The sequence below is a fragment of the Notechis scutatus genome, chromosome 3 (genome assembly GCF_049901735.1).
Source record: "Notechis scutatus isolate UNSWTSFEM ecotype Mainland chromosome 3, rNotScu1.2, whole genome shotgun sequence".
In the NCBI taxonomy this organism is placed as follows: Eukaryota; Metazoa; Chordata; class Lepidosauria; order Squamata; family Elapidae; genus Notechis; species Notechis scutatus.
The window spans coordinates 92,996,345-93,019,712 of record NC_142011.1 but is presented as its reverse complement, the minus strand read 5'-3'; the positions used below and the strand labels follow the sequence as shown (position 1 = coordinate 93,019,712).

The 23,368-nt window shown below is 38.4% G+C and overlaps 1 protein-coding gene across 5 annotated transcripts in view; it reads left to right on the top strand.

Moving 5' to 3' along the window:
- The first annotated feature begins 2,546 nt into the window (after nt 1-2,546).
- Nucleotides 2,547-23,368, top strand: part of WDR47 (WD repeat domain 47) — a 46,792-nt gene continuing 25,970 nt past the window's right edge. For 2 of the 5 annotated variants that reach the window (XM_087960771.1, XM_087960770.1), the window contains exons 1-5: nt 2,620-3,043; nt 14,860-15,025; nt 17,205-17,288; nt 18,108-18,192; nt 21,719-22,521. In XM_087960771.1, coding sequence (XP_087816897.1) covers nt 14,868-15,025; nt 17,205-17,288; nt 18,108-18,192; nt 21,719-22,521 — 1,130 coding nt within the window. In that variant the 5' untranslated portion in view covers nt 2,620-3,043; nt 14,860-14,867. Of the gene's footprint in view, nt 3,044-3,274; nt 3,421-14,859; nt 15,026-17,204; nt 17,289-18,107; nt 18,193-21,718; nt 22,522-23,368 lie in introns of those variants that run through there. The other 3 variants (XM_026671749.2, XM_087960772.1, XM_026671748.2) reach the window with 3 other exon arrangements.

Sequence of the window (23,368 nt, the reverse complement as noted above, 5' to 3'; positions counted from 1 at the left end):
TGATAAAATATTTAACATAAACTAGTGAAATTTTTGTTAAGAAAAAAGGAGTACTGCAATGAAATATGATTTAAGATTGTGGGGGGTAATAATTTTTGGAAAGCATAACTGTTCCCACAAAGGCATGATATTTAATTGAAATGGATAAAATGTTTAAGATATAAATGATTGTTAATATTAATGATCAGACTATGGTATATTAGCGAAATTTTTTGTGAAATGAGAGATTTGAAGTAGAAGAAGGAGGAACATCGTAATGAAATAATGAGCTATAATATGTGATGTGGGGGGGAATAACTATGAAAAATAGGGCTCCCATAAAAGTATGTGATTTAATTGAAAAGTAATGTGTTAAACGTTCAAGATATAAATGAATATCAATGCTAATGAATAGATTTGTATCATTTTCGATAACATAGTATAATTTTAGAATGTACCAGACAGAATCCCAATGTAAGTTATGTGTTTTATATTGAGTATTATAAATATAGGGGAGAGAGATAAAGGCATCATACTCCATATAGTGTACAGGAGAAGTTTTTCTTCTTTTTTAAAGAAGAAAAATAAATGGATGGCTGGAAATAGAACAGACAAAGAATAATAAATATTATGATCTGAATTGAGGAGATAAATAAAATAAAACTGAGAAAATTTAAAAGAGAGGAGAAGCTATATAGAAAATTGAAAATGTTAATAAGATATGAAATGGTATATAAAAGGAATATGAATTTGAATTTGTGTCTGTACCAAAAGTTATAACCCGGGACTAAGCAACTTTCAGAAAAGAGTTTTTTTATGCTTTTATGTTTTTGTGTTTTTGTGTATTTATGTATTGTATGTCTTGAAGAATTAATAAAACTTGTTTTTTTAAAAAATAATTTTATGTCAGATTTACCTTTAAAGGATACAATACCTACAGTATGTCTGTTTACTACAATCTCTAAAAGATGCTCAGATTTTAAGGCTTGTACCAGATCAGCTATTTTGCAGGACATTTTAAAGTCTGTGTGAAGAGGAACTATTTAGCTATCAGTTTTATATATCTTTCTTATATATGACTTTGCTAGTCACATGCACAAAAGAATTAGCAGACCTACAAATATTTAGTAAAATATCTCAAAGGATGGAAAATTCCAAAATATCCTGATAGGAATTGAACACATGTAGTGGGCATGGCAATGGAAGGCTACCTTACCTTTCAAAGCAAAGGAAACACAGTTAAATGGAATGCAACATCTTAAGAAAAGACACTCTTGATTGAACAGGATAGGTTAAAGTGAAACTGCAATGGATTTGGGGGTTTGGGTTTTTTCCCCCCAAGTTCCAAATTTCGATGTAATTCACATGAAAATTGGTCCCTTTTTTTGAGGCCAAATGCATAATTTTACACAACTAAGAGAAAAATGTCAGGTACGGATTCTAAAAAAGGCAACAACTCCCCCCTCCCCCCCAAAAAATCCCATCCCAAAACAAATACAAGTAATATCCACACCACTCCATACCCCCATGTTTAAAATGTTCTGTCCCCCAAACCACAGATAAACACAGGTTAGGAAGAAAAAACTGTAATCCAGCGAAAATATTATGGATGAGGGGTGGGTTGGTAAAGTTAATAAATGGCAATGGCTGTGTTTTGTGCATCTCTGCAGCTTTTCCTTTTAAACTGTTTTGAAGCTTTACTAGAGTCTATATAATTACAGATGTACGGCCCTTCTTTTACAAAAACTAACTTCAAATGGAATTTTTTTTAATAAAGGAGTTGTGTGGGAAGAAACAAGAGGCGTGTCACCTTTGCTGCCTACTTTTCCAGTTTCCCCGCCAAGTCTGTTTGCTTCCCACTAACAAAGTTTGCAAAATTGAGTTCTAAGAGATTGCTTTGCTATCTTAAACTTAGGGTACGGAAGGATCAAAAGGATCACCTTTTTTGTTTTTTTAACCAGCCATGTCAACTATCCTCTACCCTGTGGTTCTGCATCCTTTAACCAGATCTGAGGTATCGGAAGCAAAACCTCTTTAAAAGTGGCGCCGCGCCTCGTAAATGAGATTTGTTTGACATAACCTGACTTTTTTTTTTTTAACCCTCCCTCCTCCATGGCAGGAGAAACTCGGTTTAGCACGGCGGTTAGATTGCCTAGTGCCCACTTCGGTGGCACATCACCCATTTCGTTTTTAACCCACGGATATTTCTTGCATTGTACCATGGTTGTACCATGAGGACCCAGATAGTTTTAGGGGCAATAGGCTGACTCTGTAAACCGCTAGAGAGGGCTGTAAAGCACCGTGAAGCTGTATATAAGTCTAAGTGCTATTGCTATTCGCATTCACGCAAGCTTCCCCCGGGGTCCTTTGGAGAACGGCTAATACCCTAAATAAATCAAGATCCCTGCAGTGAGGAGCCTTCCCAAGCGACACGTTCCAGCCGGCCAAGATCTCTTTCGCACCTTTCTGGGGGGGAAGGGGGCGAAAACAGATCCGTGGCGAGAGATAAAGGCAAAGGGATCCAACGAACGGGAGCTGCTCTTTTATTGGACTGTTCCCATGAAGCCGCGTCCTGCCTGCCTCCCAACCCAATCCCTGCCGCCGCCGCCCCATCCACTGTTCTGCCTAGACTTGGGCTCCGGTCCAGCCACCACCAACGCCTGGGAAACGCCGCTCCTTGGAGCTCTTCTATGCAGCCATCGGCCGCCCTTGCCGCCCCTTTCGTCGCTTTTCCATTCAGGCGGCTGCGCTGTCACCCCGCCCAAGCCTCGTCGCCGGGCCCCGCGGAGCCGCTTTTCCCGAGCAGCGATTGGCGAAGCCGCTTGACAACCACACAGCCGGCCCGCCGCCACTCGGGTCTTTAGGAAGCGAGCAGAGCAACCCGCCGGCCACGGGCCCGCGTTTGTGGGCGCCGGTGGCCGCAAGCCGCGGACGGGCTCTTCCTCCTCCTCCTCCTCCTCCTCTCCCACACCCCTGGGAAGCTCCTGCCGCCATTTTGTGCGTCTCCCTCCCTCACCCCGATTTTCTTTCAGAGTCGGCGGCTTGGGAAAGGCCCGCCCTATAGGTGAGTCTCTCCTTTGGTGTGGGGCGATTCCCGGCAGCCGGCGGGTCTTTTTGCTGGCCGCCGAGGCAGGGCTTCGCTGAGGTGGCGACGCTGAAGAAGCGGTTTGGGAAAGCCGTGCAGGAGGAGTTAGGGGGAATGCAGAAGGCCCGAGGGAGGCCTCTGGGGATCGGACGTCGGGGCGGGTGGGAAATCTTGAAGGAGTGGGTGGGAGAAGGGACTGGCGCCAGTGGAGGAAGCGACGCGACGGGGAGGAGAAAGGCAGCCTCGGTGGGGCTGCGTGGATGCTGAACGGGCGGAAGGACGAGGCTCTTTAACTCTCCTCTCGCTAGTGACCTTGCCTGCCTTCTCGCGTCGTCCCCTGCCGTCCTGCCTTCCAGGTCAGAGGGGGTGTGTTTGTGTTTTGTGTGTGTGTGTGTGTCAGTGTGCCGTTGCTGCCCAACTTGTGACCGACGTTGGTTGCGCATCTGAGACCTACTTCTTCTTCTCTCACCCTTGTGCGCCTCTTTGCATTCTTTTGTTATTGCAGCATCCACACAGGAGCAAAAAATCTCCCTGGGTTTTAACAGCACCTGCTGCTCTTTGGCTCTTCCCTACGGTTAGGTTACTACTTCGGTGATGATCTTGCAGGCTGGATAGGAAGGGTTTTTTGTTTGTTTGTTTTAGCAGGAAGGCTGGATATAAATAGGGTATATAAAGTTCAGTGATTTAAATGTGGGTTTGCCTTGTCACTGAAAGAGGGGGAGAAAGATGCAGTGTTTTGCCTCTGAGCTCTGCTTGTTCTCGGGTTTTCAATCTTGATTTTTCTAAGAAAGCAATCTATGGCTGCTATTGTCCACTTTGTTTCTTGTGAGTATTAAGAATTATGTGCCTGCAGTTTTATAGCAAAGATTGGCATCGTGTCAGATCAGGGCAGTTGTTCCAATCTATAGTATTGTAGCAGGAGTTCAAAATCACTTAAGAGATTCAGGCAGTCAATTCCATCACATACTTTCAATAATCCTTTGTTTGCATGATAGAACTGCAGTAAAAAAAAGGGAGAGATGTATTAATGAGAATGCACATATGCTAAATTCAGGTATGTTTATTGGCATATTTGTATACAAATAAAAATTGGCATTATGGTTATATGAAAGTTTTGAACTCGACAGCCTGTGAACAGATAGTTGGAAATGTTGTAGTGGTTTTGATAACTCATTGATTTAATGGAATATCTTGTTCTTTGTTTATTCAGACTGATTGAAAATCTTACAGATGCTATGAATATAAAATTGTGCCACAACCCTTACGGAATATAATGTGCTACTGGTATATTTAGAATTATAGAAAACTAAATGCTACTGGTTATCCATATGAGTCTGTTTACTTTGGTACTGCAGTATACACACACACACTAAATTCATATAAACAAAAGATGATGTGCTTGTAATTTATTTTTCCCCTTCAATGTCTACTAATTGTTGCAGATAAATAATATATCACCTTATACTGGTTCCTGTCCTGTCCATCTGTTGAACTTTAAATATTCAGGAGCTTCCAACCCTTTTGGGGCCATGGGCACAGAAGGCATTTTGAGAAAATATTAAAATGCAGTTGCAGGAATTGGACATTCACAAAATTGCTGTCATAGTAGACATGCCCAGTCATGAAACACTTCAGTCACAAAAAAATCTATTGCTTTATCTTGTTTGAGATTACTTCCAGCTGTCTTGGTCACTCCCACCCCAGGACATAAAGATGCATCCATGCCATTGTGTTGCTACTTATATTCTTATATTATTTCAGGAGCATCTTTCCCAAACATATACTATAATACATAGTTTTTACTTCTCCCATGCCCCCATGCAATCTAAATCACTCTTGGTCACCATGTTTCTTTCATCCCCTTGTCACATGCCCCTACTCCTATGCCTTCCTTATCCTAACTCAACCTCCATACTCTGTTGGATTTTGCTGAACATGGCCCTTTACTCCGTGTTTCATTATTATCCTATTATGCTTAATAATTGCTTGTTCCACTGAATCACTTGCAGCTTAGTGCCAGTTTGGCCACTTCTATCCCTAAGCCACCTATGAAGATGTTTTATCTTATCTATCATTTCCTTCCTTTTGTTGAACTTGCTGTATAGAAGTGGTTCACAATAAAACACTGGTATTCAAGTTTCTCTCTTTAAAAATTCCCAAGGTTGTCTCTAAGACCAAGTGAAGTAGGGGAGCGGACAGATGGAACAGCAGTCCAACCCTATTGTTGAGTAGGAACTGCAGAACCAAAGCTATTGGGGTAATTCTTTTAAAAGACCACTGAATGCGTATGAAAATACTCTCCATTGAGTAGACATTGCAGTGTCCAATCTGTAGAGGTGCAAATTTATTGTAAGACAAAAGAGCAACTTGTTGGAGGAAAGCAGTGAAATATTTTTTTTTCAATCATCACTCTGTAGACTTTTTCCTGGGAGAACTGGCACCAGAAGACCCTCCTCTTCCCCTGCCATCTACAGTTTGGGAAAAGAAATGGGAGAGGTACATGTTTCGTACAGTGAAAAAGTATGACTCTCCCACTGCCAAAGGCAAATTACTGAAAAATTAAGCACCCAGAAAACAGGAATGTGTGCGCCTACAATGGATCAGATACCTGATAAGATCAGAGTAGGCTCATGCCCCTAACCACGCCTCTTTATGATATGTCATTTATTGATTATTCAGCAGCCTCCTTTGAAAATTGAAGCAAAAAGAATGAGTTCAGGCTGATTGCTGGGTGGGTCAATGATGAATTAAATATGATTCCTAAGGCATTTCCAGTCTGTGATTTGCAGGACATGTGCAGGAGTGTGCAAAAGCAAAATATTACTTTATTTCATGGAGAAAAATATAGATGTTTCCTATGTCCAGTGTTGGTAAAGGAATTGGAACAAATTCCAGAAGTAATAACTTACAGACTTCTTTACTTTCATTATTCTTTCTTTTCCAACAAAAGGATGGAAAGAAATAATATGAAAGGATAAGGCTTGTTCTCAGAATGATAACTCTGAAAACTAAACAGAATTGGAACCACGTTTGGTATTTGGGAAGAAGCTAAAGAAAATGTGTTGAATCTTGCTCTGAACTCAAAACATTGCATGTATTGCTATTGCTGCCCTTATCTTTGTTTTGCTATAAATACCAACAGTTACATTCCAAAACCAAGTTTCTTTTTATTTATTACTAGCATTTTTGTCCTGCTCTTTACTTTAAAAAAAGGCTCTAAGTATTTCTTTTACAATCAGGGGTAAGATAAACATAACACTGGGACAACATTATAAAAGACAGAAAGAAAAAGAGATGAATACACAAAACAAAAGGATTGGAGAGGAAAGGGGGAAACAAATCATTTTAACATCTTGGCAAGTAGTCAAGCTGAAAAAATACATTATTTGTTCAAGGATTTACATGGTGACTGAATAGAAGATTATCTACAAAGCTGAAAAAGATTGTAGAAGTTATATACTAGATTATAGATTGACTACAAGATCCTAGCAATTAAAGTATAATTGTCTGAAGAATTGTTAGTAAGATTTTATTCCTCTGTTTAGTTAGATGCTAGAATCTTTCAAGAGGGAAAGGAGAAGTGATAACTAAATCTAATTATGTCTGTCTTCTTTGAACTATTGGGTTATGTAGAGTCAGCGGAGCAGCTCCATTGGCCATGGATTCTAGCTGTCACATATTAATAAGGTAAAATCAAGTGAATTCAGATTCTGGTTCTTCAGTGCCCCTATTGATGTCAGCCCCACTACAAAGACTAGACTTTGAAATCAACTCCACAGAATATCTAAAACTATTTTTATTGAGATTGAATAGATATAATTTTTCAAACCTGTCTACCACTTCTGAATGTTATCAGGATACTGTGGGCTTAAAACTGCTCTAGCCTTGTTGCCTTGGCAATAGAATCTGTATATCTCCATCAGGGTCATTTTCTTTACCCTCTACACTTAATAACAGATTTTTTTCAGGATATATTGTCTGAAGTAGTTGTATTTACTTTCTGTACAAATATTTTTTAAATTAATGGAGCAATCTCCAGATTCTTTAAAAGTCACTTGGAAGGAGGAATATTGTAAATAGTTGGGTGCATCAGTTTCGTGTTGTTCTTATTATGGTGCATTTAAACAGGATTTATTTAAATGAAGCAAGGATGCAAGCAATCATGTCATTTGTCGTTAGTGGTTTGTTCTCCAAGCTTGCTGTGTAGCTTCCAAATGTTTTGTCCCCAGGCTACGTGACATCCTCAGAGGAACTTTTTCAATTCTTCACCACTTTTATTGATATCAAATGTCATGTGGGTTGTGTGACTGGTAGGTCAGGCCATGTGACCTATTGTGTGACCAGCTGGTCATTTTGGGTGACCTGTCATGCTGTGTGACCTGTTGTGTGACTGGCTGGTCATGCCATGTCATCTATCCAGAAGTGGGCTGCACTTACATTACCAACTGTGTGAGTGCGTGCCCCTTTGGGAATGAAACAGAGCTTCAAACATGCAGCTAATCAGCAGCAACATGGAACTCAGCTGGGCAGCATGGGTGGGGGGAACAAGCCAGAAAGTTAGTTATATATGGAAAGGATAGTGCAGGGGCAGGTGGGTGGGTGGTCAGAACTGCGGGTTCGCCCGAACCCATGTGACAGGCAGCAGCCCACCACTGCATCTATGATGTGACCGGCTGGTCAGTTTGTGTGAAGGTCACCCAGTGAAGAAGTGATTGGTGCCATCGGTTGGTTGCACGATTTATATGGATTTGAAGGCTGACTCCAAATAAACATGTTTATTAATAGATAGATTGGTTGAATATCAGGCTTCAATGAATTCATCAAATTCGGAAGTTAAACAGCAAGCTCAGAGAACAAACTACCACCAACATCTACCACCGGAGCTACAAATATTTTCTATCATTTTTAAATCATAGCACTTGTTGTCTTCATTTCTATATAAGTATTCTGTATGACTTTGAAAGCATATTGGTGTTTCCATGGTGTCTACAGTGTTGGACAGCTGATCTGATTTATTTCTGACTCAACTGTAGTATATATGAAACAACTACAAATTGATACTTTGGGATTCTATGGCTCCTTTTTCACATTAAAAGGAAAATTTGCCCCAACCTTCTCAGGTGTCTGAGCTTCAATTCCTGAAACTGCAATGATAATCTGAGAGCTTTATAGCTTCTCCTCTGTAGTCCAGACGAAAGAGCTGAACTGAATCTGAGTAGAGCTGTTGTCTATTTTACCTTCTGAAGCTATAAAAAGTGCCAGGCTTCTTTCCCCTTTCTTTTTGTTCTGGGCATTGGAGTTGAAGGATTTTTATTGTGGTACAACCTGCCTAACTAGGGCGGATGGGGGCAGTAATTTTATTCCTTGTTCTCAACTGTTCACTTTAGCAGAAATGAATATAGGTAATAATTTGTCTTCAGACAGAAGGTTTGTGGAATAAAAACAGTGGCAGTGTGAAAGGTTTTGTAATCCTTCTTGAATAATCCAAACACCTGAAAAGTTTATTTTGGAATGTATTTTTTGTAAGTTTTCTGTGTTGTCCTGTTCCATATGCCTAAATTGTTAAAATATATTGCCCTATATCAGGGGTGGGCAAACTACGGCCCGCGGGCCACATCCGGCCCGTTGGTCTGTCCAATGCGGCCCACCCTGAAAAAAATCGCTGCCATTGGTCTGTCCAATCCGGCCCGTCCCTGAAAAATAATCGCTGGGCGTGGCGTATTGCCCTGTGCCGCGTGGCCCCCAAAGCTGCAAAACAGTGCGGAGCGATCTAGGGTAGGAAAGAAAAGAAATTTGCAAAGGCCTCGGGTGGGAGTTCAAATCACCTTCGAGTGCGACCTCTCCGAAGGTGAGTCCCGCCCGATCCCCTTTTTTTCCGGGCTTCCAGGCTTAAACTTTGCAAAGGCAAAGCTTGCAGGCTGGAGCGTCTTCCCACCGAGGAGCGGGAAGGGTTCCACACCGGCGGGCGGGCGGGCTGCTTGGAGCCACCTAAAGCTAGGCCGCTGCTGGTGGAGCCTGCCCTGCCTTGGTGCCCGTTCCCGGCTTGGCGGTCCTGCTCGGGCGGCACTTTAAAGCCTGCTCCCAGCACCCGAGCAACTTCCCAGCAACTTTGCGCTTCGTTTTAACTGCGGGCGCTCCCGCCTGGCCCCAAGCTGCGCGGCGGAGAAGAAGCCCGGCGGGCGGGCGGGCAGGCGGGCTGCTTGGAGGAGGCGACCCGGCGGCGCTCGGGCTTCCTCCGCCGTGCGGCTCGGGCGGCGGGAGCACCCACGAGTTAAACGAAGCCAAAAGTTGCTGGGAAGTTGCTCGGTTTTCCAGGGCTTCCAGGGCTTTGCAAAGGCAAAGTTTGCAGGCTGGAGCGTCTTCCGCCAAGGAGCGGGAAGGGTTCCACCGGCGGGCGGGCGGGCTGCTTAAACTTTGCTCGGGCGGCACTTTAAAAGCCTGCTCCCAGCACCCGAGCAACTTCCCAGCAACTTTCGGCTTCCTTTTAACTCGCGGGCGCCGCGCCTGGCCCCGAGCTGCGCGGCAGAGGGAAGCCCGTGGGCGGGCAGGCTGCTTGGAGGAGGCGACCCGGCGGTGCTCCGGCAGCAGCAACAGGCAGTTTCGCCTGGGCTCCGCTCAGGTGTCCGGCTGGGGCTGTCAGGAGTTGCTACGCCGGCGCAGCTCCGTGCGGCTCCAGTCCCAGCGTTGCCTTGGGAAGGAAAAGGCAAAACCAGGAGCCGCTGAGCCTGAGCCTCCGGTGCCGCTGCTCCCGTTGCAAAGCACCGCCGCGGCTCTTCCTTTTTGCCTTTCCCTTCCCGAGGCAACGCGGACTGGAGCCACGCGGAGCCGCGCGGCGGTAGCAACTCCTGACTCAGGGGGCCTCCGAGGGGAGGGGAAGGAGGAGAAGAGGGGGAGGGGGCGATTCCCAAAAATCTTGTGCTGACCCGCCCGTCTGTCAAATTTTAAAAGTCAATGCGGCCCGAGCCAAAAAGTTTGCCCACCCCTGCCCTATATTTATAATATAATAATATATCCCCTAATATATTGCCTTATATTAGGGGATACCCATAGTGAAGAACAAATATTTTATTTATAAGGAATGCAACAGTTTTATACACCCTTATTAGTCCAACTAGTCTGGGAGGCATACTTAAGATTGTGTAGGACTTTTCTTCTTGGTCCAGCTAGTTGAGTACTACCAATTAGGAAAGCAACAAATATGAAGGAGCTATTTTCCTTTAATAATTTATAACTATTTTTACAGTGTCTTCAATATATCTGTCTTCCTTTGATAATTTTATAAAGGTGCATATAAACTAAAAATATTTCTAATTCCCTTTAATTTCAATTAAAGACCTAACTAAATGTGCAAATACTTTATATAAACTGAGCAAATGGAATCCTCCTATAATTGTGGTATAAAGAAGGCAGTGTCCAGTATACCAAACATGATAACATGATCCGCATTAAAGTTTGTTATATATTGAGTACCAAATATATGTGATCTGCGTCCAAATTCACATTTTATGCACATCAAATTTAGAAGCCACTAATCTAGTAAGTGATCTGTGTCATAAAACTGTTTCAAAGGTTTAGATCAAGTCATAATTATTTAGATGGCTCTTTCTTCTTATTTAATCCTGATTATATAAAAAGAGTAAAAGACAAATATTGGCTCAGTTATGATTGTATGTCTATTTAATCCACCTAGCAATAGAGTTCTCTAGCAGATAAGATTATTTAAAAAATAAATGAAAAAGCACAGACAGCAACAAAATAAATAGAAGAAAAAGGAATATATATAAAAAATCACAATCCCAAATAGTGTTAAGTACTTGAATAGAAACTTCCTGCTTCTACAGTAAACAATTATTGTAAATATTTAATTATTCCATCAAAATGTGAAACCTGACATTAGTAATTGAGTTTTAAGTAAACATAATAGTTAAAACACTTTAACATCTGCTATTCTAAAAGGAAAATCACATTGAAGGTACACTAAGGAGCCTATCTAAATAAATTAAATCCTTTATTTATTACATGGTATGGGTGCAAGTACAGGATGTGTGTTGAAAATTTTGCATACTGAATAGCTGTGTTTCTTCAAAGTGTAAATGAGACTAATTACCTGGCAGAAGAGATACCTTGATCATTAATTACCAGATAGTTACAGGTTACCAAGGAATAAGATGTTATTTTGTTGTATTAATAATATTCTGCAAATATTTTTATTGTTTGCGAAATATTGTTGTAGTGGTTTTATAACATTTGAGTTTGCTAGCTTTTAAATATTTGTGGGAAAGATTATTGTCATGTAATTTCCATAGTACAAACTACCTATGTCAGGTAATTGTTGTGACTCATACTTGTAAATATAATTTTTGCATCTTGAATTCTAATGCACAATTGTGTAAGATTCTTTAATCTCTACTCTGTAGCAGTGAATTATTAATTAAGCAAAAAGCTGAAACTATTGTTTCTAATAGAAATCCAGTCTTCCATAGCTCCTAACCTTATGGATGTTCTGAATTTTACCACACACCTAATACAGTCTAATATTAGGGAAAATGTAAATGTACTTCATGTCTGTGGCTGGAACCCACTGCCAAATGGAATGAATTTACTGTCTTGTGAAAAATGGCAGTTACACATTTTATATGAAGACTGCTTTAGCTAGTTGTCAGTGAATTGATTAAAATTAGACTAGGTGCATGACAAGACATAGTTCCTTTACCTTTAATGACAGTTATTTTATAGATGAGGTCATTCAAATTGTCATCTTTTTATTCCATTTAAGAAAGGTATAAATATCCTTTTTTTTTCTTTATGCATCTTTTGGCACTACTGCTAAAGTTGTTATTAAGTGTAACTATGGTATATTCTAGGTTGTGTATTGTGTTGATTTCTGCCCAAAAGCATGTATGCATATTTAATAAGGTGTGTTAATTGCATTTCTTCACCTTAAAATTCAGTTAATTGGTCATATTTCACATCTGTAATATTTTCATTTTAAGAACGCCTTGAATATTTAAATGTGTCAGATTTCCATACAATTATTATTCAGCTACCAAAAAATCAGATTAAATTTTGGATCCACCAATGCTCATAAGTAATGTAGTGGGATGAAGAGATAGAAGAAATATAAGAAGCTCTATTTAAAGATCTCTTAGTTTTGAGTGCTAAAGGACTTGTCAGTTTGTTCCTCTGAGATTCCTATTCTAGACAGGAATATTTCCAGGGATCATATTGTTGGAAGAAAAATCTGATCCAGTTCCAAGCCAAGAGAAAGACGCTGGAAATAAAATGGAAGCAAGCTGGAGGAAAGAAATTATCTGTTTATTTCGTAGCCAGAAACTAGTGACAGCAACATGTTTCTGGGTGGCTGACAAAATGGGGTTGAGAGTAGGTGGGTTTTTATACATTCTTTGGGGCTTTGTCATTGAGATGTCTGTTTTTGTGTAAGAATGTGTCCTTTAATATTTCAGTGGCTGTTGCCAGATTCCTATGGGGTCATGTAGGGGTCATGGTTGGTTCTACAGGCAAAAGGGAAATGCATATCCTACGTCAGTGATGGCTAACCTTTTTGGGCTTCTGTGCCAAAAATTGCGTGGGCGCCAGTGCGCATGCACTTGCGTGCCAGCACCCAGAATGCAATGCATGGGCCCCCTCCCCACGCCCCCTGCGCATGCACGCGCAATCCCCCCGCCACCCCCTTACCTGCACTGTGCCTCACAGATGATTTTTTGGCTGGTTTGAGGCCTTTTTAAGCCATAGGTTCGCTATCACGGTCCTAGCTGTTTGTCTGAGCTAATCTTGTCAGCTTTGGCTTGCCTAATTATGTTGCTTATTTGGAGTCTCTTTGCTTATGAATAGATTGGCCCTGTCTTTCTGAATAGATACAAAATCTCCATTCCTGTGGACCAGTCTCTTCAAGTTTCTGCTTGCAGCCATTTTCCTATGGCAAGGAGATTGGGGCTGTTTTCTACCTTCATTAATTTTTTTCTCCTCTTCTCCTTTGGGGAAATATTCTATCCTGCCTCTTTTTAATATTAAGAATAAATAATATTTTATTCTGAGGAGGGGTGGTCTTCCTACAATATAAATGTACAACACAAATGTCCCAATTGCTAAATGGGAAGTGAAATAATTATGAAAAAAATGCAAGCAGCTATTTTCAACAGAGGAAAGCATCTTATTTGTTCAGATTCTGTGTTTTGTCATGCACAATGATATATACTCAATTTTCTTTAAATAACACCTCTAAGCTAGCTGCCCTTTCCTTTTCCTTTTGCCAACATGAGTATAGAACAAATTTCTAAGTATGAATATTTATAATTATAATTTTCCATGCCTTTAAATATGAATGCAAATCAAATTTATTAACTTCAAAAGAAACTATTTTGTATTTTATTTCATTCAAAGTCAACACATATTTGGCGGGATTTGAAATGCAACAAAATTAATATATAACACATTCAAAAGAATGCTGTATAAACAATGGGATATAATAGGCAATATACTAAGTAATAGGACTGTGCAATGTGCCAAAACAGGAGTTGTGCACAGTGCCTTAAAGTAAATAAAACATCTCCCTCGAAAGTAGTAATAATTTCAACTGCTATATGTTTTGTAAATTTGGTATAGCTACTTTAAAATTTGATCTTTAAAATTTGATCTAGCTGTCTTTCCCTCTGTGTGTGTGTGTGTGTGTGTGTGTGTTCAGACAGCTATTTTGCAAAATGGAATCCTGGAAAAAATGCAGCCGTTTTAAGAAAATCAATTAAAACACATTTTCAACAGTGTTTAAATATCACTTTTGCAGTTTCCCCCCCAGAAAATTATCTTTATTTTATTTTACTTATCAGCCAAGAAAGGAACAGATAGGTGAACTATAATTTCTAAAACATATTAATTGAATTGCAGATTTTAGTTAAGGCTTCCCATAGTTGGTATTGTTTAAAACATTTCCTGTTTCTCCAGTGTTTAAAAGCAGCATTTTTATTAACAATTTTGTATTTTTTTTCTTGGCTCCAAGCAGTTAGCTAGTTAAGGAACATAGATTTGGGAATAGTCCCTGTGGTTATAAGGGCAAATACTATTGGACCTGCTTCTGTTAATAATTCATATTCCTTTCAAGGATATTCCATTAATCTCTTTGATTTAGTCAATTCATTTCATGCAGTATTTTCCTCTTACTCCAGTTACTTCAACCTTGCCAAGCATGGCTATTTCTTCTACTTCATCCCCCACTGATACCATATGCCCAAAGTCTGATCTACTGATATTATTTTGAATATTATATATTGACTAGCTCTTTGAGTTTGCAATGGAATATAAATAAGGAGAAAATGTTGAATCACATTAAACGTGTCATTTTCCCTTAAATTGAGAAGACAGATTTAATAGAACAAATGTAGTACAAAGTATTCATTTGCAATAAATGTGTCTTCGTCTGTCATGTTAATAATTATATAAAGTTAAGAATTGTATGTGTATGTGTATTAAAATCTGTATATATGTAGCTATAATATCAGGTAGAATTTCAGTTTTATTAATGTCTAAATATTCTTTAGACTACTTAAAAAGTGTTTAATCTTGTTTGTGCTACTGAATCCTTGTAAATTGAAACATAGCTTAGTATGTTAGCATTACTCTCGGCAAAGACACCAAATGTGAATTGTTGTATAAATGATTTGAATATATTGAATGGCAGCAATTTTAATTTAAGTTTTTTCTGCTTGTTGAAATAAAATAATGCCAGATGGAATTTTCTTAGGTTGGATCTGATCTGATTTGTAATTTTCTTTGCTTTCCAGCCTACACAATGACAGCTGAAGAGACAGTGAACATAAAAGAAGCTGAAATAGTCAAACTAATACTGGACTTCTTGAATTCAAGAAAGCTTCATATCAGTATGTTGGCTCTAGAAAAAGAAAGTGGTGTAATTAATGGCCTATTCTCAGATGATATGCTTTTCTTAAGGTATAAATTATTACATTGTTAAATATGCTGCAAAATAAAGTGAATATTTTTAATTAAGATGCTTTAATCCCTGTCAGACCCAGGGCATTTCCACATGGTTCTGTTTCTACTCTCCAATGTCTTTAAACCAGTGGTCCCCAACCTTTTTGTACCAGGGACCAGTTTCAAGCACAAACACTTTTTCAAGGACCGGGGGGAAACCGAGTTTGGTGGTTTAGCTTGCAGACGTTTCATTACCTGACTAGGTAACATCTGATGTTGTTACCTAGTCGGGTAATAAACGTCTGCCAGCAAACCACCAAGTTCAGGAGCGCCTCGGCCCTGCCTCCCTCAGCCCCATCCCTCAGGTGTCTCCCTCCCTCCTCCCCACCCCCGCCCGCGCGGTTCAATCCACAGTGCTCCGTTCTGCCTGCCTGCCTGCCTTCTTCGTTTCGGAGCAGGTTCGGCTGATAAAAAGAGGCGAATAGTTATTATTCTCACCAGAAACGAAGAAGGCAGGCAGAACGGAGCACTGTGGATTGAACCGCGCGCGGGGTGGCGGGGTGGGGGTAAACGGGCGCTTTGGAGGAGCTGCGGCGACAGGAAAAGCCACCACCCCCGGCTTCTTTGAAACAGTTTCTTCCTGGGCTGGTGGAGCAGCGAGAGAGCGACTGAGAGAGGAACGAGGCGGGAGGAAACCAAAGCCGCTGAGCCAGAGAGCAGGACAGGCTTTGGTTGCTTCCTCCCTCCCCTTCTCTCATTTGTGTCCTTGATCCCCGATCCCAGCAGCATTCACCGAAGGCGAAGAAAGCCGCCATTTTTTTTTCTTTGCGGCCCGGTACAGAGTGCTCCACGGACCGGGACCGGTCCGCGGACCGGTGGTTGAGGACCCCTGCTTTAAACTATTTTGTACAATCCTCTTCACAGCTGCAGAAACCAATACAAAGAACTGGCAAGGAACACTGGCATCTGCTGGTGTTCTTCACTGAGCTGACCAATAGAGGGCAAAAAAAATGTCATTTTCTTCATCCACTGCCCCAAATTATTGCTGTTTTTAAGAACAAAATTTCTCCCACTTTCTGCAAAAAAGAATGAAAATAATTGCTAGCACATTTTACCTTCCATTTTCAGTGGGTACTGTATATATTACATTATATATCTGTGAAAATAATAAAGGCAGGATATAAATGAATAAATAAATAAAAATATGTTTGGTTGCTATCAATTTTTCTGTGGGCTGCTTCAGGTACCTTTGGGAATGGAGGGAATGTGAAGAATTCCACACTCTACATAAAAGGGAATAAAAGACCTTGCTTGCTATAAGTCCCCATCCACAAGACCAAATTCTTTTCAAAGTTACATTATGGACTACAGTGCAAAAAGGTTACAAGATCTACAAGCAGATAAAATAACATAACTCAAATTTGGTTTGAAACAATTTTTAATAAAAAATATAATTAGATTAAATTTTCTCTTTTGATACATAATGTGTGCAAGTGTATCATTGTCTTGTACTAATTGTAATATGTTACAAGAAGGGAGATTTCATTGTCTAAAAATAGAAAAAATATTTAAAGTAATTTTCTTGCCTGCCACCAGCACTTTATAGCATTATAAAAAGAAGATTTGCTGCATCCTTTGTTATTTTTGGACATCTCTTTCTTTTAGGTTTGAAAAAAAAATAAAACAGCTACTTAAAAAAAATTATATAGTGATATGCACTGGTGAGAAATTCTAATACATTATATAATGAAAATTTTGTATACAGTTTTATCTTTTCAACTATTTTAGCTGTTGTAATTCAACAATTTTAGTTGCTGGACTGTTCCATCCATTTGCCAAGAATTTATATTGCAATTACATATAAAGGGATGTTTATATCCCCCTTTCAGCACAATATATGTCCAACAGAAAATATATATTTTAGTGAGCTATGTATTTGTTATCCTACAGAATTGAAAAAAAAAAATTCCAGAATGTATTAGTATTTACATTGATACTGAATTATTTTAGACAAATTTGTTAAATATTGAAAGAACAAAAATATTTACCATGTGTTATTGGACCAGTCTGGAGAGCCTCAAAGATTACCTGCTTTTATTAACTGTTTGCAGAGTTTTTCATCCTGAAAGTTGACTTACAGTTGCAGGAATGATTTGTTTGTTCCGTAAGTCTTAGTTCAATTTTCTTTTCTTTAAAGACAGTTGATTCTTGAGGGCCAATGGGATGAAGTTCTTCAGTTCATCCAGCCTCTGGAGTGCATGGATAAATTTGATAAAAAAAGGTAATCAGTTTTTAATGTTTGTAATATCACTAACTATAGATTATACTGAGAAATAAAAAACACTTAGAATAACAGAAAGGCTAACTATATTGATGCCAAGAAGATTGCAGGAATATAATAACTGGGATAATTTTTCTTATCATTACAAAATACCACAACTGCAACCCTGTTCATATGATTAATGCCATAATATCATAAATACAAGTATATTTAACCCTGGCAGATTTTGCTGGTAAATGGCCTGCAAGCTATTTCAAAAAATGAACACTTTGTTTCTGAGGTTAAGGTTTTTTTAGACAAACAATTATTTTTAGTGCTATATATCTAATTGCCTGGGATCATAAGGCCATCTGCTGTGAAGTATTGATAGTTTCCCCCCCCTAAAAACCCTGCCATTGTTCATAACCAAATTTGGAACTGCTGTACAAAAGAAAAAAATAATCAAAGGATATAAGTGCAAGAATGCAAACACAAATTTAATTTTGAGATCCACTTGCACTTAGACTTCATATTTCTTAAAAATGAATTGTAGAACTTATTTGATGTGTTAAGTTGTACTGCATTTTTCTTTGACTGCTTATCAGTTGAACAAATAACAGTTAATCTTTCTTTATGTAAATAGAAACAAAATAACGGTTAAGTAACTTGTCATTGTTTTTGACATCTGTTTAATTTCCCCCAAAAATTGTAAGGCAACAACTGTTTAATATTTTTTATTTGTTTTCAAAATTTTAATCTAAATGCTTTTTACATTAAAATTCATAGAAATTTCTGTTACTGTTCCTACTTAATTTGCATTTCTATTTTTTTGTTCTACAGATTTCGTTATATCATACTGAAACAGAAGTTTTTAGAAGCCTTATGTGTAAATAATGCAATGTCTGCAGAGGATGAACCTCAACATGTAAGCTGTGAGACTTGTACATAACATCCTCATAGAAGAACATAAAAATCATTAATATGTCTTGATTTTTAGTCTGAGCAAATTCAATGTTAGCTTACCTTAATAATTACATCTATTCTTACAGCAAAAACTAAGTTCCACTTAATACAAAGATCCCCAGACATAATTTTATCACAAGGATTGAAGTTGTCATGTTAAGCAAGCTATCATACTAAATTCCCTCAAGTCGGACTAAGAAAACCTTGCTGATAATATCTTCTTTCAGACTCTTATTTAAGCATCTCCATATACTGAAATAAGACATGCAGTGCTTTATAATGGGCTCTTTTCTTTCATGAGACTCTTATTCTGAAATGTTCTCCCCGGAGAAGCTTAAGTGACATGAAATCGGATGTCTTTTTTCCCCTAGTTAAATTCCTTTTTTTACCCGAGATTTTTGAGGTATGATTTTAATATGATACAGAAGTTTGGAAATACTTCAATTTCTTATTTATGAGTTTAGTTCTTATTCTTTAATTTTGACTGAAAGGCAGAGTATTATTATTATTATGGTTAATCACACAGTCAGCCAGATATTCAGACTGGATTTGGCATTTTTGTCCATCTATTGAGTCCTTTCCAAGGACCTGGGATAGGCAAATATCAAAGTTTGATGGTGTTAGAGATATCACAGGATGTAAGCCATTCCAATTTTGTTTGTTTATCATATGGCGATGTTACATTAGCCAGGAGACTACAAATAACGACAGAGTAGTTACTTGCTTTCCTTATGACTATTAACTCATTTGTTTCACCCTTAACACTATCCATGATGTACCACAGGGGGCGAGCTAGCTTCACACCAGGCTATTCCAAGTAAAGCTGCCTTCTGCAATTGACTGATTATGACTTTGTCAATGCTGATGGTGTTCGGGTGGTGCTTGGAATTGCACCCAAGGTGCCTATTACTGTCAATTCTTTGTTTATTTTTATAAATTGGATTTATGGACAACCATCTATTAGACATGTGGTCTGACTGAAAAAAGTAATGCTCTTTTGTATGAAAAAGTAATCCAGTTTTATTATTTTTTATTTTTTTAACAAGTTTTATTAATTTTTAAAACACACAAATTATCATTATTCATTACATGTTTAAACCTTTTTCCCTAACAAGTCAGATAAATTATGATTCTGTTTTTAAACCATTTCCATATAATATACCAAAACCTCTTATTCAATTTCTCTTTACTTCTCTTTACTCTTATTCAATATCATTATTATTATTTCATCTGTTTCTTTCTGACTTAGTTACCATTATTCTCATTCTATATTTCTACAAATTTTTACCAATTCTCCCCCAAAAAGACATATACACACAACACACAAAACATAAAAAAAAATCTTTTTGGAAAGTAACCTGGACCCAGGTGTCTCTCTTCATGGACTTCAATTATATTCATGCTCATCTTACATATCATTACTTATTTTATTTACCATTCTAAGCCTTCTATATTAACTTCTCCACATGTTTCACACTTTTAATTCTACCTTAATTAATCATCTTAGTTTAAATCATTATATTTATATCTTTTGTCCATTTTTATCATCCCTTTGTCTCATCCCTTATGAAAAAAAAAGAAAATCAGTTTCTCCTGAAATCATTAATCAGAGTATGATGCCTTTCTATCTCCCCCTAAGTTAATCAAATTAATCTTTAAAATAATATCTAATACCCAATCAGATTTTGCTTGGTACATTCTATCTAACTAATACATCCAACACAATTAAGTGCATAATTAGAGAATAAATCCAAATATTAAAAAGAAATACTATAATAAAAATTTTATAATAACATCAATACCATAATTTTATTAAACTCTTTAATTAAAACAATATTCTAAACCTCTCCTATTATTAAGTTTTAAAACCAATCATTTTTAAACATTTAAACATTTTAATCTCTTATCAACTCTTAAACCATTGCAATACTACCATCTCATCTTATGTACCTTGCAAAATCTTTTTTTTTTTTAAAAAAAAAAAATTATACTTTATCCATTATCCATAAAAATTCCTTTTTCCATTTAATTTCAAAACGTTGTAGCTTTTCTCCACCTTTTCCCTTTCTTTCTTTTCCCAACAAACCTTTCTACCCCCCTTCTTCTAGCCTCTGCCTTACCGGCTTCCCTTCTCTGTCGTATTTCTTTTCCCCTTTGTTTACAATCATCATATTGGTTTTGCACTTTATTTTTCCCTTTCTTAAATGTTTTTTAGATCTTAAGTCCTTAAATCCTTTAGTTTTCTTCTTTTCTCTTCTTTTCTTTTCTTTCTCTCTTCCTTTTTCTGGATCAAATTCTGAGATTCATTAAAGATGGCTCCTTCCTTTCTTTCTTGTTCCTCTGCTGTCTTCATCTGTTGTAATTTTTGTTGATAATTAGTAAGCGCCATTTCTAAGAAAAGAAAAGCTTCTTCCACACCATTTCTTAGTTCCTCAACAGAAAGAGCCATTATAAATCTTTTCTTTTCTTTTCTCCTTCTTTCTTCTTACAACAACCAGAATATTCAAAAGAAAATAAAAAAGATAAAACAGTCCCAAAGTTATCAATCAGTCCAAACCAAGGCAGAGTTCTCACTTTCTCCTTCTGGGGTGATATCAATCAAAGAGAAAGAAAGTCCAAATCTGTTTAAAGTCTTGTTACAATATATTCTAGTCTTCAAATCCTTAAGGCATCCGCTCCAACAAATCTTAGCATACAAATATTTTCTTTTTAATCCTCTCTCTTCCCACTCATCGCTTAAAACCAATTTCCACCTAAAAAATAGGTTTCTTAATATCCAGTTATTTATTCCGTAGGAAAAGAGGAAAGCTATCCTTTCAGCACCTTCAAGCAGCCGCTTTTTTTCCTCTTCTGGCAGGTATTATTCAGAAAGTCATACTTTTCAGGAATTTTATTAAATATGTCTTAGAGTCCTAGGAGCCAAGAAAAACTTTCTCCTCTCAATCACTTTCTCCACTTCCTCCTGCGCATTCTTACCCGGCTGCCAGCTTCTTTGTGGCGGCCATTACGGTTCGCCGCTGCACCGTCCTGGGAAAAGGGGTTCTGCCGGCCAGGAGGGGGTCTGCAGCACCCCCAAACCCTTCTCCGGATCCCCTACCTTCAGCTGCCCCTGCAGGGTCAGCTAGCTCGTACCCGGCTGGGTCGGAGCCCCAAAACGGCTAGCGCGGCAGGGATCGCGCAGCTTCGCAAATCCCTGCCGCCCGCGGCCGACAAACCGGAAGCATCAAAAAGTAATCCAGTTTTAATACCAGACATATAAAGTATGTCTATAAGAAGTTGCTTTAAACTTGGTCTAAAACATGTATATGAGAAAGAAATACCATTAGATTTCAAAGGGAAATAAAATGCACTATTTTGTATTGGTATGATCCAGTAAATATCTTTAGCAGAACAAATGAATTGCAACTACCGTATGTTTAATTGCATTGTGATAAATTTACTTTATTCCCTTAAGTAAACAAAAATGCTTCCCCCCCCTTCCTCCGCAGTTGGAATTTACAATGCAGGAAGCTGTGCAGTGCCTACATGCTCTAGAAGAATATTGTCCTTGTAAAGAAGATTATAGCAAACTGTGTTTACTACTCACATTGCCTCGTCTGACTAACCATGCAGAATTCAAGGACTGGAATCCCAGCACTGCACGAGTTCACTGTTTTGAAGAGGCTTGTATCATGGTGGCAGAGTTTATTCCTGCTGATAGAAAACTAAGTGAGGCTGGATTTAAAGCAAGCAATAATCGCTTATTTCAGCTTCTGATGAAGGGGCTGTTATATGAATGTTGTGTTGAGTTCTGTCAGAGTAAAGCAACAGGAGAGGAAATTACAGAGAGTGAAGTGTTACTCGGAATTGACCTTTTATGTGGGAATGGATGTGATGATTTGGACCTTAGTTTGCTATCGTGGCTTCAGAATCTGCCCTCTACTGTTTTCTGTTGTGCTTTTGAACAAAAAATGCTTAACATTCATGTTGACAAACTTTTAAAACCTACAAAAGCTGCCTACGCTGATCTTTTGACACCCCTCATCAGCAAACTTTCTCCTTATCCGTCCTCTCCCATGAGGCGGCCTCAATCCGCTGATGCTTACATGAGCCGTTCCTTAAATCCTGCATTGGATGGACTCTCCTGTGGGTTAACAGGTCATGATAAACGTATCACTGACCTTGGGACAAAAACATCTCCTATGTCTCACTCCTTTGCTAACTTCCATTATCCAGGAGTACAGAATCTTACTCGTAGTTTAATGTTGGAAACTACTGATTGCCATAGCATTTGTGAAGAATCACCTGAACGGTAAGTTGTCCTCAACTTTATATATTTATGCAAAGAAACTTGATTTTGAAGTTGTTTTCCAGTATAAATATTAAAATTTCTTTTTCCCTACAGAATTGCATAAATGTTTAATAACTGTAATAGACAATGCATAGTGATCAGTAATTTATTGATTAAATAATTGTTTAGTTATTAAGCATTATCAGTGCCTGGAAATGTTTGCAGTTTAATAAAGAAAGCCATTCCGTATGTCCAAGAAAAAACACTATACAATTTTACAATCAAGGGAGAACAGAGGTGAAGGTCACTGAAAGAATATGGTAGGGGATAGAAATCAAAACAATTTAAAGTCTGGAGAAAATATGTTCAGTATATCTTGCAGTAGTGTATAGAAACAATAATGCACATGGTTGGGATACTACATTTTATGCATGTTGTTATTGTTTCTATAATAACAACATGCATAAAATGTAGTATCCCAACCATGTGCATTTCAACAAGAATTAATTAACCATTGTCAGATCATAATGCTTTAATAACAATGTATAAAAATATGTGTACGTAGGCTGAATTTTCTTTAGAGCTAACTTGCATAAGTACCATTAATAGCATTAAGCTGGGAGTTTGCCATGCTAAGTTGTTTGATTTTTGGAGCATTCTTCAAACTAATCTTTCTCAGCTGTTTTTCATCCTTCTACAGAGGTTAATTTGAACTGTGATAAACTATTTCTCCAATACTAAGATTAAGCAAGATGTCCCCCTGTCCTCTGTTTAATAGCATGTTGAAACTGTAGTTGATAAGCCTAGACACTTTTCCATAGAGACCAACCCTTTCACCTGGCAATCTGGCACTCCTAGTTCTTTCCCT